Consider the following 14776-nt stretch of genomic DNA (forward strand, 5'->3'; position numbering starts at 1 on the left):
TTTAATATATCAATCTATCTCGAGCTTATCCAACCCCGAAACTTCCCTCAAACTCTATTGATATCCAAAGATTTTAAGGCTTACAGCTATTAACCTTGAATCATTAGCAAATTGGGCTCCGTTGCTTGAATGATCAACACGCAGGATGGAAAATCCGGGAGATTTCACAGGAAATTTCATACGCCAGTAAGGCTGAGAGCAAAATAATGGATCTCCCAAGCTACACCGCAGGAGATACTTGCAAATCAGCTTCAGGAGAAGGAACGTTCAGCAAATTTTGTTGTTGTTCCAGAAAAACATTTCTTGCACGTTGCTTGGAACGAGGAACGGTCCGGTGGGGAGAGTAGGATGGCGCCAATTTGTTTTCGTGGTACTAATTGAATATTGGTAAGAAGGCCAAGTAAAAACGGACCGGTACTCAGAATACTCGTACCATATTTGCACGGCCTACGTAGTCTGTGTCCTGCGTCCATCGGAGCATGAAACTTTAAATTACACAGTATGGTCGCTTATATGTGTATGGGGACGCCTGTTGCAGTGTTGCTATATAGAATTGGGAAGTTGTCGGCAAAATGTCATGGAAGTAGTGATGTGATTTGGGTGGATATATGTTACACGGGGGTATCCAGACTTATAAAGGAATTCGGGAGTATCCCTCCGTTATTTTCCTTGCGATTGCTTTTATGCTCTACACCCATACCTTTCCCTAATTGGCATCCCGCAGAGAAACCAGAACGTTTAAATTTCTCTGAAGACTTGGTAATGTGAAAATGCAATAGCGGGAGAGTTGTAGGGATCGAGTGATTCGGCACTTAAGGGGATTGACTGATCTAAAGGCCAACCGTCCTTGAAAATTATCTCCCTTAAAAGAACCATGCTTGGAATGCCTTCAATTTCATGGATGGCCCTTCGAAGTCTTGGACGGACATTACCTATTTTTACCGATTCTCTAATTTCACATGTATTTCTCTACCGTGTATTCGGGTACGATGGGAATTTACTGCGATTTTCCTGATGGATCATTCCCCGGGATGTTTCATATCTTATATTTATGGTTTGTCAATCTGAACTCTATCAACAGGACACGAAAATTTTCTATGTATTTATGTCTCCTCAAGATTCTTTTCCACTTTTCAACCTGGTCGTGATTGTTGCTCCGTCACAAAGATTTGCATGTAAGAATTGCTGAACCATTCAATGCAATCCTTAAAGCCACGTTTCCCCGCGATATTCCACTCTTTTTCCCCAGGAGTCTCGATAAATACCAGGGGCGTTCATTGTTGCTGCTGCTTGATTTTACTGATCGACCGGAGGAAGTGGACACGTTATCTCAAGTACGAATGAGCTTTAGACTTCCATTTACCTCATCATGTCTTCGATTTTATCATCATCAACCATCATCTCCTCAGCCACGGCAACCTTTCCAACCGCCATCCCCACAGGTACCATATCCGCACTCATTGGTCACCCTCCCAATACCACCAATGACTACTACATAGTCGCATACCTCAACAATGCCTTTGGCCGAAAAATCTCTCCAATGAAGGGAATTACAATCCCCCCTTTATCACCACCAGATTATGTCTTCGAGTCCCGCTCCACCTCACTCCTAATCGCCATGTCCGTATCCATTTTCTTCATGTTCAGCTTCACAGTCCTCCGTCTACTTATCCGTCTCCTAAATCGCGGTTTAGTACTAGGTCTCGACGATCTCTTTATAGTTCCCGGCGTGATCCTCGCTATGACTTGGCCCATATTACAGATCCTAGCAGTCGTATATGGAGGCGCCGGAAAACATATTTGGGATGTCACGTATGAGGAATATGGATATTTTAAAAGATATACGAATTTATCCAAGACGTTCTTTTTCGTGTCCGCAGGAGTTGTGAAAATTTCGATTTGTCTTTTTAATCGCAGACTTACTGCTATGACGACGAGACGTTGGTTGTGGTTTAATAATGCCTTTTTGGTGGTTCTGGTTGTTTTTATCTTGGTGTCCCTCTTCTGGACTATCTTTTCGTGTAATCCTGTATGGGGCGGTTGGGATGCTATAAGATTAGGAAGAGAAGGGGTTGTGGCTAAGTGTTTTCCGGTCAGTACTTTAGGGTCGGTTCTCAGTACGGTTCATGTAGTTACGGATTTTGGACTTCTGGCTGTCCCGCTCATTGTACTGTGGAAAGTGAAGATGGGTTGGAGGACAAGAGGGAGATTGTATGTTGTTTTTGCTGTGGGGGGAGCTAGTATGATTGGGAGTATTTTGAGACAGATTAAGCAGGCGGAATTGGAATCGGATGTATTGTGTAAGTTTGTTGTTTTGTATATCTTCATTCTGAGGTTTTGGGCGGGGCTATATTTTCATTCTCCTGTCGCATTTCCATAAACTAACATACTCCAGGGTCCTTCAAATCTCTAGTAGATTGGACACTAGTCGATCTGACTCTTGGCGTGATCGCCGCCTCCCTCCCCGTCCTCTCAGCCATCATCCCAGCAAAATGGAAATCAATGCATACCTCCTCCTCCTACAAGTTTCCCTCCAACCACCGCTCGCATCCTCTATCCAATGCAGAAAATTTCCCACGCTCGAAATTTACAGGGAAAAATGGAAGAGATATAATGGGTGGTCGCAGTGGAAGAAACAAAGGAATTAAAAGTACACCGAGCGGTACTTTTGGAGAAAGCGAGGAAAATATCGTAAGGACGGATGTTATTGAGTTGAGTTATCGGAGTAAAGTTGATGTGGATCAGAAAAATGATGAAGAAGGAGAAGAAGAGAATGTGGGGAAGGAAGAGGGGAATGGGGAAGGGAGTTCGGTGGGGAGTTCGGTGGGGAAGATTAAGAGGAGTTTTTCGAGGAAGAGGAATAGAGGGGATTCGGTGGAGAGGGGCTTGGATAAAGATAGTGATGCATGGGGAGTATGTCATAAGTGAATAGTAGGGATGAGCATATGCGGATTATGGAGGGAGGGTGGGTAGTTTATGATAACAGTATGGGGGATTAATAGGAGTTTGAAAAATGGGTCTGGCGTGGTACTTTGATGGGTTTGAAAGGGATATTTGGTGAATATTCGAAATCACCTGGAGTTTTATGGATGGGTAAATTAGCGCTGGTGGAATATACCAAATCTCATTTGTGCTGGGGACATTGTACAAAGTGCTAAGCTACATACGGTCAGGGTGGATGTTTATATATTGGGCTGGAAAATACCTATGTTATGATGTAAATGACTTGTAAATAATAACAGAAAAATATTTTAGGCAGGACAGTACGTCCGTCTCCGAAGAAATATGAATCGTTTATCACTTTTTTTTTCTCGTATGGTGATGTTTGTGCCTGTGAGCGTTAAGATGAGAAGAAAGCCATGGGTATTTAGTGTAAAATCATTCATCGGAGTAATGTATGCATGAAGTAGTACTTCAAAACTCCGACACAACATCATCAGCCATAAACCCATTATCCACCCCCTAAATCACTATCATTCCAGTATGATATAAGACGCGATAATCGGTCCTCTCAAATCCAACTAAGCATAAAAAGAAAAGAAAACTATGCAATCAAATGCTCCAATGACCTTTAATGAATTCACTATTCCTCGTGTATATATGCCAAGCCTCTTAAAATCTTTTGTTGCATATCTGTTGTAGTGCTTGAAGCCTATAACAGATTCTCATAGTCCCTGTAGCTTCTGTGGTCCGGATGGTCTGTGGCCAGGTACCGAGTATTTGGAATCTTATGGAATGTATGGTATTAAGGAGGAGGATATGCATATATACTACTCAAGGGAGAGCTAATCAAGCCGGCTACCCCTTGCGTACGCGAGCTTCCGGTAGGTATCATTGGTATGGAATGAAGGTAATTAATTATGCTTGAACATGGTGACTTTGAGGAATTGAATTTATTCGTATAGGTAGGTTGATTGATTGATTAAATTAACGTCTACACTGAGTCTATGACTATCTAAGACGGCTAGGAGCTTTGTAGGCTTCTAACAATAGTAAATGGAGAGTGGCTGGCCTTATTCGACCGTAGCTAATACAGGTTGGGGAGATTGAAAGCCTCAATCTTCTAATGTTTGAATGGGGGAAGTGAAAACTAATACTAGGGAACCAAGCCCGCCTTACAGATACTCTCGTATTCAAGTAAGAGGAATAACAAATGAAATGTAATGAAATTTGACATTGGGGTGATTGCCCAAATTGACCAAATTGACCAAATTGACCAAGTTGACCAAATTGACCAAATTGACCAAATTGACCAAATTGACCAAGTTGACCAAATTGACCAAATTGACCAAAATGACCAAATTGACCAAATTGACCAAATTGACCAAATTGGCCATAATTGATCAATTCAATCACAATCTTCCGGTCCACCCCCTTCTTCTCCGCCTTCTTCCTCTTCTTCTTCATGCATTCTATTGAGATGCCATGATCTGGTGGCTATTCTCGTCGCCTCGATAAATTCGAGGGTCTTGATGATTCCTGCTTTAGTATGAAGCAGATATTTCATGGTAGGTCGGACTGTGGGGTTATCCTTATTGAGGGTTTTCCTTGCCATTTTATATAAAGGACAACTGAGCAGAAGATGATCAGGAGATTCCTTTCCCCCACATCTACAATTGTCATTAGAGGAGATACCGAATCGTTTCAAATAAGATTTGAAGTATCCGTGTCCAATTTTGAGTTGGAACAGAGCACAGATTGTGCTTCTTTTGATGTTTCCTGGAATTCTGATTTTTGAGCTGATCTTCCAGGGGTAGTTTCTTGAATATGTTGACGATGGTTGATGAAAGTTGTTAGTGTTAAGGATGGTTATCCAGTTCTCTGATTTCATTCTTTTTATATCCATTCCAATGGAGGCATAACTGGTTTCGTGAGATGAGGATGGTATTTTGGTCGCCTCTTTTGCAAGAGAATCAGCTAGCTCATTTCCTTGTACAGATGTATGTCCAGGGACCCAATTGAGAGAGATTTCGGCTCCTTTATTTTGAATAGCTTCCGCAGCTTTTATAGCTTTGATTTGACATGATTGACCAGGTAAATCGGAGGGGGTTTTCAACCGGAATAATCCTGCTTGATTATCTGAGTATATCTTGAACTTGTTTCCTGGTTGGGCTATTGAATTTGCGTATTCGATCGCTTTAACAACTCCTAGGAGCTCCCCATTATAAACAAGCTGATTCACACCTATATTGATAGTCTCTTGATGAGAAATTCGGCCATTTGGTAAGATAACCGCTATCCCGATTCCAATCCCTATTCCCTCTAAAGTGGATGAGGCATCGGTGTATATTGTAATGGTATTTTTGCACCTATATTTGAAAGCCAGATTGTGAATCATCGCAGCTTCTTCTTTTCCTAATTTGCTGATATTGACTTTATATGGAACTTCTTTCTTCCAAGGAGGAAAGTAGAAATGATGGATTCCTTCCAAAGTGAGAGGATCGAAGTCTTTCTGAATTGAATTTTTGATCTTTTCGAGTTGAGTAGGTTTTAATTGCTTTCTTTGAGGGGTTGCAACTACATCTTGATTCTCCTTTTCTGTAGCCAGCTTTGTAGCTATTAAATTGACAGGATGAGAAGGGGAGATTTTCAATAATCTGAAGGCGTATTGTTTGATTCCAGCATTTAGCCTTACTTCTGGAGGGCACAATGCGGCTTCTATTTCCATTGGTTTTATTGGTGAGGTTTTGAATATTCCTAGGATTTTTCGAAAAGCGAGGTTTTGCAAGGATTGAAGGATTTTCTTGAATTGGTTTTGCCCTTTCCACCATAAAATTGAACCGTAGTCAGCTATACTGGTGACACATGCCATATAGAGCTGTCTCATTGCCTTGGGACTAAGGCCTTTTTCAGAATTAGCAAGTCTAGCCATTCGGTAGAATGAGGTTTTAGCCTGGGTAGCTCGGATTGTGACATGTTGTTTGAAACTGAGGCCAGGGTCGAACTATATGCCTAGTCATCTGACTAGTGTTGAGGGTTGAATTATCTCCTCGTTCGGAAGCTTGATTGAGGCTGTCTTCGTATCTTTGGATGTAGAGAAGTGTATTAGTTCCGTCTTCGCTAGATCAAATTGAATAGCATTTTCTTTGCCCAGAGCATATATCTGTTTAGTTGCTCTTTCGAGGGAGATGATGTTCTTTTTCCAGGATGTTGAAAATGTTGTTAAAGCTATATCATCTATATATGAGAGATATTTGATCGAATTTGCTGAGAATAGATCTCGAATATAAATTAAGAAGAGGATTGGCGAAATAGGGCTGCCTTGGGGGATCCCGGTATTGATTGGTTTGAAGGTTTCAATTTGGCCATCGAATGAGAGCTTGAGTAGCCTTTCCTTCAAAAAAGATGAGATCCAGGCGATTAGGCTGGTTGGGAGGTTTAGGTTCTTGCAGATATCTAATAATTTGTTCATAGATACATGATCAAAGGCGCCTTTAACATCCAGGAAGAGAGTTGAGGTTTTCTTCTTGGATCTTGAATTTCTTTCGATTTCGGTAGTGAGTAAGATTGCTGTATCGATGGCTGATTTCTTTTGTCTTCCACCCATTTGAGAGTAATGAAGTAATTGCGTAGTCTCCGCTAAGTAGCTAAGCCTTTAAGCCAGAATTCTTTCACTTATCTTGCCAAGGCAATTTAGTAGGGCGATAACTCTATAAGCTTTTGGGGCCGAATAGTCTGGTTTTGAAGGTTTCTTGAGTATCGCTCCAGTGGCTTGTTTCCAGCAAGAAGGATGGTAACCAAGGTTGATAAGATGACTGAAGAGGGTGAAGAATGCTTTTGGTATTGCTTTGTACGCTTGAATAATGATATCTTGAGTGATCCCATCGGGGCCAGGGGTCTTTCCTTTGATTTTTGCAGAGCACGCGTTTAGGAGTTCGCTCTCTATAAGATCAGGCCATTCCCATTTCTTAGATTGTTTATAGCTTTCCCAATTGGGCGATGGGGTGAATGGAGGAGGAGGAAATAGGGTCGATCTAAATGCAGAGCATTTTCCCTCGAAAGAATTTTCTAGTTTAGAGGGATTGGATCGAATATTCGGGATTCGTTCGGTTTGTATATCTTTTGTGTATGACATTGCCTTGAATATGGATTGGGTATCCTCTTTTTCAAGGAACTCATTCCAATAGTTTTTCTTTGCTGTTTTAATAGCTTGGAAGTAATGATTCCTGGCTGACTGGTAGATTTTCTTGAACATATCGTCTTCCGGGTAAAGCTTGGCGTTCTCAAATGCATTAGAGAGTCGTTTTCGAAGGGCTTTCAGCTCTGGGGACCACCAGGGTTTAGCTCTTTTTGTGGACTTGATTCTCGGTATACTGGTTTCAGCCGAATAAGTGATTATTCGGGTGAATTCTTTTGCAGCTTCATCCAATACTTGTATGTATTGGCTCTTGTCGAGAAGGGAATCAAGAGAGTTGGATTCTGAGGTAGCGATATTAAGGTATTCACTCGAATTTAAGGTGGTTGATATCGATATTTTCGATTTGAGGGTATTCGCGAATTTTTCCCAATCCGCAAGTTTTGTGTTGAATCTTGCTGGCTGAGCTATATTCGTTGTACGGGATAAAGTGCCCTTTACTTCAAAGAGAATGCTTAAGTGGTCTGATCCAAGATCAGGGAGGACTTGCCAATCAGTGATATAGGGAGATACTGAATCTGTGGCTAAAGTAAGGTCTAAGACACTTGGATTTGTCATATTTATTGGGTTTCTTGAGACCAGAAAGAGCATCAGATTGAATTGATTGATTCTCTAGCTAAGCAGTTAAGCTGCGAGTATATATTCAAAAAAATGAAGGAATAAGGTTAGGTATTCAGCCTTCGGAATTAAAAGTGCTTTAAAATCAAAATATTGAAAGCAAACAAACAGTATACCAAAAAGGAAAGAATGAATTAAAAGTTGAGTTTTGTTTGCTCCTTATATGCATCATGCAATATATATGCATATGCTGCCAAGATCCCAGGAGGTCAACAAATATCTACTTCATACGAAAACAGGACTCACCAAAACTCTCGAATTTATCGAAGCCACGCGGATAGCCACTAGATCATGGCATCTCAATAGAATAGAGGAAGAGATAGGAGAACAAGATGAAAAAGAAAGGGTAACCTAAAGAGCCAAAGGGTTAGAATAGCCCCTTTACAACCCATATTACCAACTTTGCAAATTTGCAAAGCTAAATTATCACCCACCCAAACATTAAAAACCATCCATTATCCTCAATCTGGCCGATTCTTCTGGTCAATTCAGCCAATACCTGATCACCTTGGTCAATATGGTCGATTTATTTGGTCAATTTGGTTGATTTGGTCAATTCATCTGGTCAATTTGGTCAATTCATTTGGTCAATCTGATCAATTCGGTCTATCCATCTGGTCAATTCATTCTCAATCGTGAGGTTTTACCACCCCAATTTGAATTTTACTTATTTCATTTGTCATTTTCCTTATTATATACGAAGAGTATCTGTAAGGCGGGCATGGTTCCCTAGGATTAGTTTTCACTTCCCCCATTCAAACATTAGAAGATTGAGGCTCTCAATCTCCCCAACCTGTATTAGCTACCGTCGAATAGGGCCAGCTACCCTCCATTTATTATTGTTAGAGGCCTACAAAGCTCCTAGCCGTCTTAGATAGTCATAGACTCAGTGTAAACGTTAATTTAATCAATCAATCGATCTATGAATTTACTTGTTACTAACTTCAGATGAAGGCTTTGATCAAACCTCAAATGTCGAAAATACTCGATTTTACGATAGGGGTTATATTGCTTGGGACACCACATAGGGGCACTGATAATATTACCTCAAGCGAACTTCTGCAAAGAATTATCCGCGCTGGTACTGCAGGAGAAGCATCCTCATTAATCGCATTAGAAGCTAATAACGAAATGGTATTGGATGCAGTACAAGGGTTTTCAATAGTGGCTCATGAAAAGAATATTCCAGTACATTGCTTTTTTGAACAAAAAAGCTCCAAGGTATCCAAGATGTTCGGAGATGATTATAAGGATTTTATTGTGGATGAAGAGTCGGCTATCTTAGATGGCTTTGAACGATATGGCCTGCCACTCGATCACTATCAACTCAATAAGTTTTCCGATCCTAAGGATGGAAATTGGAGAGAACTTTCTGATGTCATCACCAATCTTTGTGATAATGCACAACAAGAACTAGCTAATCGCAAGAGTGGGAATGGGAATAGAAATGGATATGAAAATAACAGTCGTGATGAAGGAGCTAGCTTTTCAGGCCATTTTTCTACTAATGGTGGGAAGCAATTTATTGGGGGTAATTTCAATTCGGGTGGTGGATCAATAACTTTTTAGTTACTTTGAATCTCTTTCACGTGACAAACCGCCTCTGCGTTCAGCCCCGGACGTAAAAACAACAATGACAATCTACGCAGTAAAAGCGTCTATTCCACCCGAGGACGCAATAAACAGTTCGAGTAACTTGGAAGCTTTCGAGTTCAATTACTTCAAGTATATTTATCACAATGCCCGATCCACTTGATAGTGTTACCGCTAGAATCGTTACTAGAATCGAAGCTTTACTCCACCTTGGTAGCACAGTCCATCAATATCTAAGTAATATCAAAGACCCAATCACAGATCACAACAATATCATCAACGAGATCAACTCTATATATGAAATCCTTTCTACTTTACAAGCTAATATACAAAACAATTCAATCAATAATGAAGATTGGTCGACAATTTTTCAAAGACTTGAAGACTCCGATGGCCCATTAAACCTCTTAAAGACAGCACTCCAGGAATTAACTACGAAATTCGAGGATACAGCTTCTACCATAGATGTTAGGGTCCTTCCATGGGATTTCAAGCAGAATGAAGCAGAGGAACTCTTCCGATTTGTTACAAAGCAGAGATCCTTACTATCTTTGGCTTTGAGGAATAACTATGTTGCACCTCCGACGGATATCCACGATAACACACTCCCTATTCGAGATGATATCGAGGTAAGGTCTACTCCCCAAATGATATATGTAGGCTAATATCTTATATAACCAGAATACAAACCTTTATAAACGATATTACACAAATCATGATTCAACTTTCAACTCGCAGTATCAAGATGATAACTCCCGATATCTACCTGAAACACAGTCTAAACGACAGAGAATTAATCGACAAGGAAATTTTACAAACGCAGGCGGATCACAATTCATTGCATCAACCCTCAATTCTGGGGGGGGGCCTATTAATATCAATACTCACACCCCAGAAAACCGCTGCCTAATCGACCTACGAACCACTGATCCACGATTGGACAAGAGACGTATCGAAGAGACTAAAGGAGGACTACTCGATAATGTATATAATTGGATTTTCGATAATAGTGATTTTCAACAATGGCTCTCCAACCAAGATAATCGTCTACTTTGGATCAAAGGAGATCCTGGCAAGGGCAAGACCATGTTGCTCTGTGGTATAATAAATAAGCTGCAGAGATCGGATGAGACTGCCTTAGCCTATTTCTTTTGCCAAGGCACTGATGCACGCATTAATAGTGCTATAGCTGTTCTACGTGGCCTTATCTATATGCTCCTAGATCGGCAGCCTGCCCTTCTCTCGCATTTACAAAAGAGATATGAGAAGGCAGGGGAACAGTTGTTCAAAGATGCTAATACCTTTATAGCACTCTCTGAGATTTTGAAGGATATCTTGCATGATAAGAATTTGAAGCCGACGATCTTGATTATTGATGCACTTGACGAATGCCAAAAAGACCTGCCACAATTACTTCGCCTAATTGTTTCGGGCTTATCCATTTATTCTCGTGTTAAGTGGCTTATCTCTAGTCGGAACTGGCCCGAAATCGAAGAGCAGTTACAACATGCCGAGCAGGGAACCCGGCTCAGTCTTGAGTTGAATGCGGAATCAGTATCTGCTGCTGTCAGGTGGTATATCCGAGAGAAGGTGAAATATCTTGCGAGAACAAAAAAATACACAAAGGAGACAAAGGATACTATCGAACGTTATTTCCTAGAACATGCAAATGGAACTTTTCTTTGGGTGGCTTTAGTTTGTCAAAATCTTGAAAAAGCTCGATTATTCACGAATTCAAAGCTACAAGATTACCCTTCCGAACTTGACCCTTTATATAATCGTATGATGAAACAGATAGTAGATATGGAAGATATCGATGCGGCTCAGATATGCCTTCAGATCCTGGCTATTGTAGTAATAGCATATCGGCCTCTTACGCTTGACGAACTAATGTCCCTGATGGAGATGAATAATGAGATTCCGCTAGAGGAAATAATACAACTTTGTGGTTCCTTTTTGGTTTCTCGTAACAGGAGTGTATTCTTTGTTCATCAATCAGCACAGGATTTCCTTTCTAAAAAGGTTGCTAAAACAATATTTCCAGATGGAATTGGGAAAGTTCATAACAAAGTACTTCTAAATTCGATAACAGTTATGAGCAAAACTCTAAAACGCGATGTATACGGTTTGGGGTATCCCGGCTTTCCTATTGATAAAGTCAAACAACCCGATCCCGATGTATTAGTTTCTATACGGTATTCCTGTATTTACTGGATTAACCATTTAAGAGATGGAGATCCTGAACAAAACAGAGAACACATTCAAGATAACGGCAATATTTATGAATTCCTCAAAAATCATTTGCTACATTGGCTGGAGGTTATGAGCTTGATGGAGAAAACTTCAGAGAGCATCAACGCAATAAGTTCTTTAGAGTCTTATATTCCAGTGTGTCAATACTATTTGGTAGTTCTTTTAGGAATTCAGCTAATAGATAATAAAGACTAACAAGGGTTCTGAACTCTATACTTTCATACATGATGCCAAGCGCTTCGTCCTTTATAACCGAGTAGGAATTGAACAAGCTCCTCTTCAAATCTATTGCTCAGCCCTTTTCTTTGCTCCAGAGAATAGTATTATTCGAAAAACATTTCAAAAATGTATCCCGAGTTGGATTTATAAAATATCAAGGACACGATCAAATTGGAGTGCCGCCCTCCAAACGCTCGAGGGTCATTCGAATTCGGTTTACTCAGTTGCCTTTTCACCAGATGGCACAAAAGTAGCTTCCAGCTCTTATGATCAGACGATCCGGCTCTGGGATACGACCACAGGCGAATCGCTTCAAACGCTCGAGGGTCATTCGAATTCGGTTACTTCAGTTGCCTTCTCACCAGATGGTACAAAAGTAGCTTCTGGCTCACACGATAAAACAATCCGGCTCTGGGATACAATCACAGGCGAATCGCTTCAAACGCTCGAGGGTCATTCGAATTGGGTTAGCTCAGTTGCCTTCTCACCAGATGGTACAAAAGTAGCTTCTGGCTCACACGATAAAACAATCCGGCTCTGGGATACGACCACGGGCGAATCGCTTCAAACGCTCGAGGGTCATTCGAATTGGGTTAGCTCAGTTGCCTTCTCACCAGATGGCACAAAAGTAGCTTCCGGCTCTATCGATCAGACGATCCGGCTCTGGGATACGACCACGGGCGAATCGCTTCAAACGCTCGAGGGTCATTCGAATTGGGTTAGCTCAGTTGCCTTCTCACCAGATGGCACAAAAGTAGCTTCCGGCTCTATCGATCAGACGATCCGGCTCTGGGATACGACCACGGGCGAATCGCTTCAAACGCTCGAGGGTCATTCGAATTGGGTTAGCTCAGTTGCCTTCTCACCAGATGGTACAAAAGTAGCTTCTGGCTCTTATGATCAGACAATCCGGCTCTGGGATACAATCACAGGCGAATCGCTTCAAACGCTCGAGGGTCATTCGCGTTCGGTTGGCTCAGTTGCCTTCTCACCAGATGGTACAAAAGTAGCTTCCGGCTCACGCGATGAAACAATCCGGCTCTGGGATACAATCACAGGCGAATCGCTTCAATCTCTCAAAAATCATTCGGGTTTAGAGGCATCCTCAGCCTTTGAACGGTACTTTATATCAAATCATTGGATAGCTGAAAGATCAGATGAAGAAGTGCGAAATATTTTTTGGTTACCTCCAGACTATCGACCAACTAGTACATATTTTTGTAACGGAGTTATAGTCATGGCATTTTCCACCGGTGGCATTTTTCTTCTGAAATTTGAGTATGAAAATTTCATATCGTCCAAGTAAAGATCAGTTTCAATATATCCATTACTGATTATATTATTTGTATCTTTAATATAGTATCTATTTGCCACCTTGATTCCAGTATGTTCTAGTGTAGTGATGTGGTAGTTTTATTGGTACAAAGAAATATAAAGAAATATTTTATTTGATGCACCTTCGAGCTAGTCATTATTAGAATTAAAGGTCTGAAAGCATAAAGAGAAAGATGTAAATTCGATTCTGTTCCCAGCTTTATATCATATACTGTATATATATATATATAGAGTTTATCTCTGATTATGGTAGAATGCTATGATTTTAGAATACTGTTATTCTAATCATTTTATTAAAAGTCAATATTAGTTTCATAATGATTAATCATATTGAATGAATTACTAGCCTTGTTAAAATATTTGCTTAACCTTTGTTTAACAATAGTAGTGAAAAATATATCGATTCTATTACTTAAAATTTAAAACTAATGAAAGAGAAGAGAGAGAAATCTATATATAATATACTTCGAATAGATCTTGAGTTTGATGGATACAATAAAAAGTTCCAGAAGATTGGTGTATGAATTTCCAATATAATTACTTTTTGGGTTTTGTCGAGTATTGCATCTGAATCGCCATTATAGTCCAGTGCGGAAGTGCATTATGGATCTTCTCTCAAAAGCAACCGTGTTTTATCCTGATTATCGTTTAATATTCCTCCCGATTCCTATAGAATATGTTTCCTCTTAATTTGTGCCGTTTCTAAGCGTTCTTTGGAATGTAAAATATTGTAAGGAATGAAAGTTTTTGTGGAAGTCAATTCATTAGATATCAACATTCAATGCTTGGGAAAGAATGGGAAGATAAAGAAGCTCTAGGATATGTTGCAGCTGAAACTCGAGATTATATGTTGTGTCATGCCCAATTCTGGTACGTTTAAGGAAACATCTGAAAGGCCATTCTTGATATTCGGCAATTGGTAACACCGGACTGGAGGAACTTCAAGAAGTTGGTGAATAAAAGTGAAGGTTGTTTAAGGAGCTCTACTTGATATCCTATCATAGACTGGTATATCAACTACTACACCAATAAGTCCAGAATAGTAAGGCTTCGACTTCGACGATAGACTCATCGTATAAAGATTGTAGTCGGAGAGCTGATTGCTCCAAACACAACCATTATATGACTATACCCAAACCGTAAGATTCGTGACTTGATCGGTAGGCACTTTAGCACTGGGAGTATAATGAACAGTAATTTTTATAACGAAAACAAGCATTGACACCGGTTTACATCATTCCGGATCAATGTCAAAGAGACAATCTATGTTGACGTGCTGTATAATTAAAGAAATGCATAGCACTACCTAAAAATGCTGAACATCCTTGATAAGGACAGTGAAATCCCTCATCAGCGGTACGAGATTGAAGGTGCTGAGTTTTGATATGTCGATTAAGACTATCAATACGAAGGTATTTGTACTCTCGTTTCTCTGGCCTTGCTTCATTATCATTCCATTTGCAGAAGGCACAAAATAATGTAGAGACCTTGGAAAGGTTATGAGATCTTGTTGTTATATCAGCAATTAGAGATGTCGAATCTGTGTCTTCTGATAAGGTTTGGGAGTTGATATGTTTTCGAGGCCGTCCTTTGGATTTCGATGCTCGATATTGGTGAGGGGAT

General features: G+C 40.4%; 5 protein-coding genes across 5 annotated transcripts; 2 read left to right on the forward strand and 3 right to left on the reverse strand.

Annotated features, from left to right (window-relative positions):
* Window positions 1–251: 251 nt before the first annotated feature.
* On the reverse strand, window positions 252–876 carry SS1G_08896 (predicted protein; the record flags this gene model as incomplete). The annotated part of the gene is made up of 2 exons (XM_001590082.1): window positions 252–485; window positions 757–876. The coding sequence occupies 2 exons, from the start codon at window positions 874–876 to the stop codon at window positions 252–254; spliced, it is 354 nt and encodes a 117-aa protein (XP_001590132.1).
* A 493-nt stretch (window positions 877–1369) lies between these two features.
* SS1G_08897 (hypothetical protein) lies at window positions 1370–3405 on the forward strand (the record flags this gene model as incomplete). Its single annotated transcript, XM_001590083.1, has 3 exons — window positions 1370–2300; window positions 2396–2913; window positions 3256–3405. 3 exons carry the CDS (start codon window positions 1370–1372, stop codon window positions 3403–3405), a joined length of 1599 nt encoding a protein of 532 aa, XP_001590133.1.
* Window positions 3406–4348: 943 nt separating this feature from the next.
* Window positions 4349–5812, reverse strand: SS1G_08898 (hypothetical protein; the record flags this gene model as incomplete). The annotated part of the gene is made up of 2 exons (XM_001590084.1): window positions 4349–5538; window positions 5797–5812. The coding sequence occupies 2 exons, from the start codon at window positions 5810–5812 to the stop codon at window positions 4349–4351; spliced, it is 1206 nt and encodes a 401-aa protein (XP_001590134.1).
* Window positions 5813–6595: 783 nt separating this feature from the next.
* SS1G_08899 (hypothetical protein) lies at window positions 6596–7693 on the reverse strand (the record flags this gene model as incomplete). The annotated part of the gene is made up of 1 exon (XM_001590085.1): window positions 6596–7693. One exon carries the CDS (start codon window positions 7691–7693, stop codon window positions 6596–6598), a length of 1098 nt encoding a protein of 365 aa, XP_001590135.1.
* Window positions 7694–8983: 1290 nt separating this feature from the next.
* Window positions 8984–13197, forward strand: SS1G_08900 (hypothetical protein; the record flags this gene model as incomplete). Its single annotated transcript, XM_001590086.1, has 6 exons — window positions 8984–9284; window positions 9800–9975; window positions 10028–10445; window positions 10656–11734; window positions 11799–13096; window positions 13179–13197. 6 exons carry the CDS (start codon window positions 8984–8986, stop codon window positions 13195–13197), a joined length of 3291 nt encoding a protein of 1096 aa, XP_001590136.1.
* Window positions 13198–14776: the final 1579 nt, after the last annotated feature.

This window comes from Sclerotinia sclerotiorum, genomic scaffold (assembly GCF_000146945.2).
Source record: "Sclerotinia sclerotiorum 1980 UF-70 scaffold_12 genomic scaffold, whole genome shotgun sequence".
In the NCBI taxonomy this organism is placed as follows: Eukaryota; Fungi; Ascomycota; class Leotiomycetes; order Helotiales; family Sclerotiniaceae; genus Sclerotinia; species Sclerotinia sclerotiorum.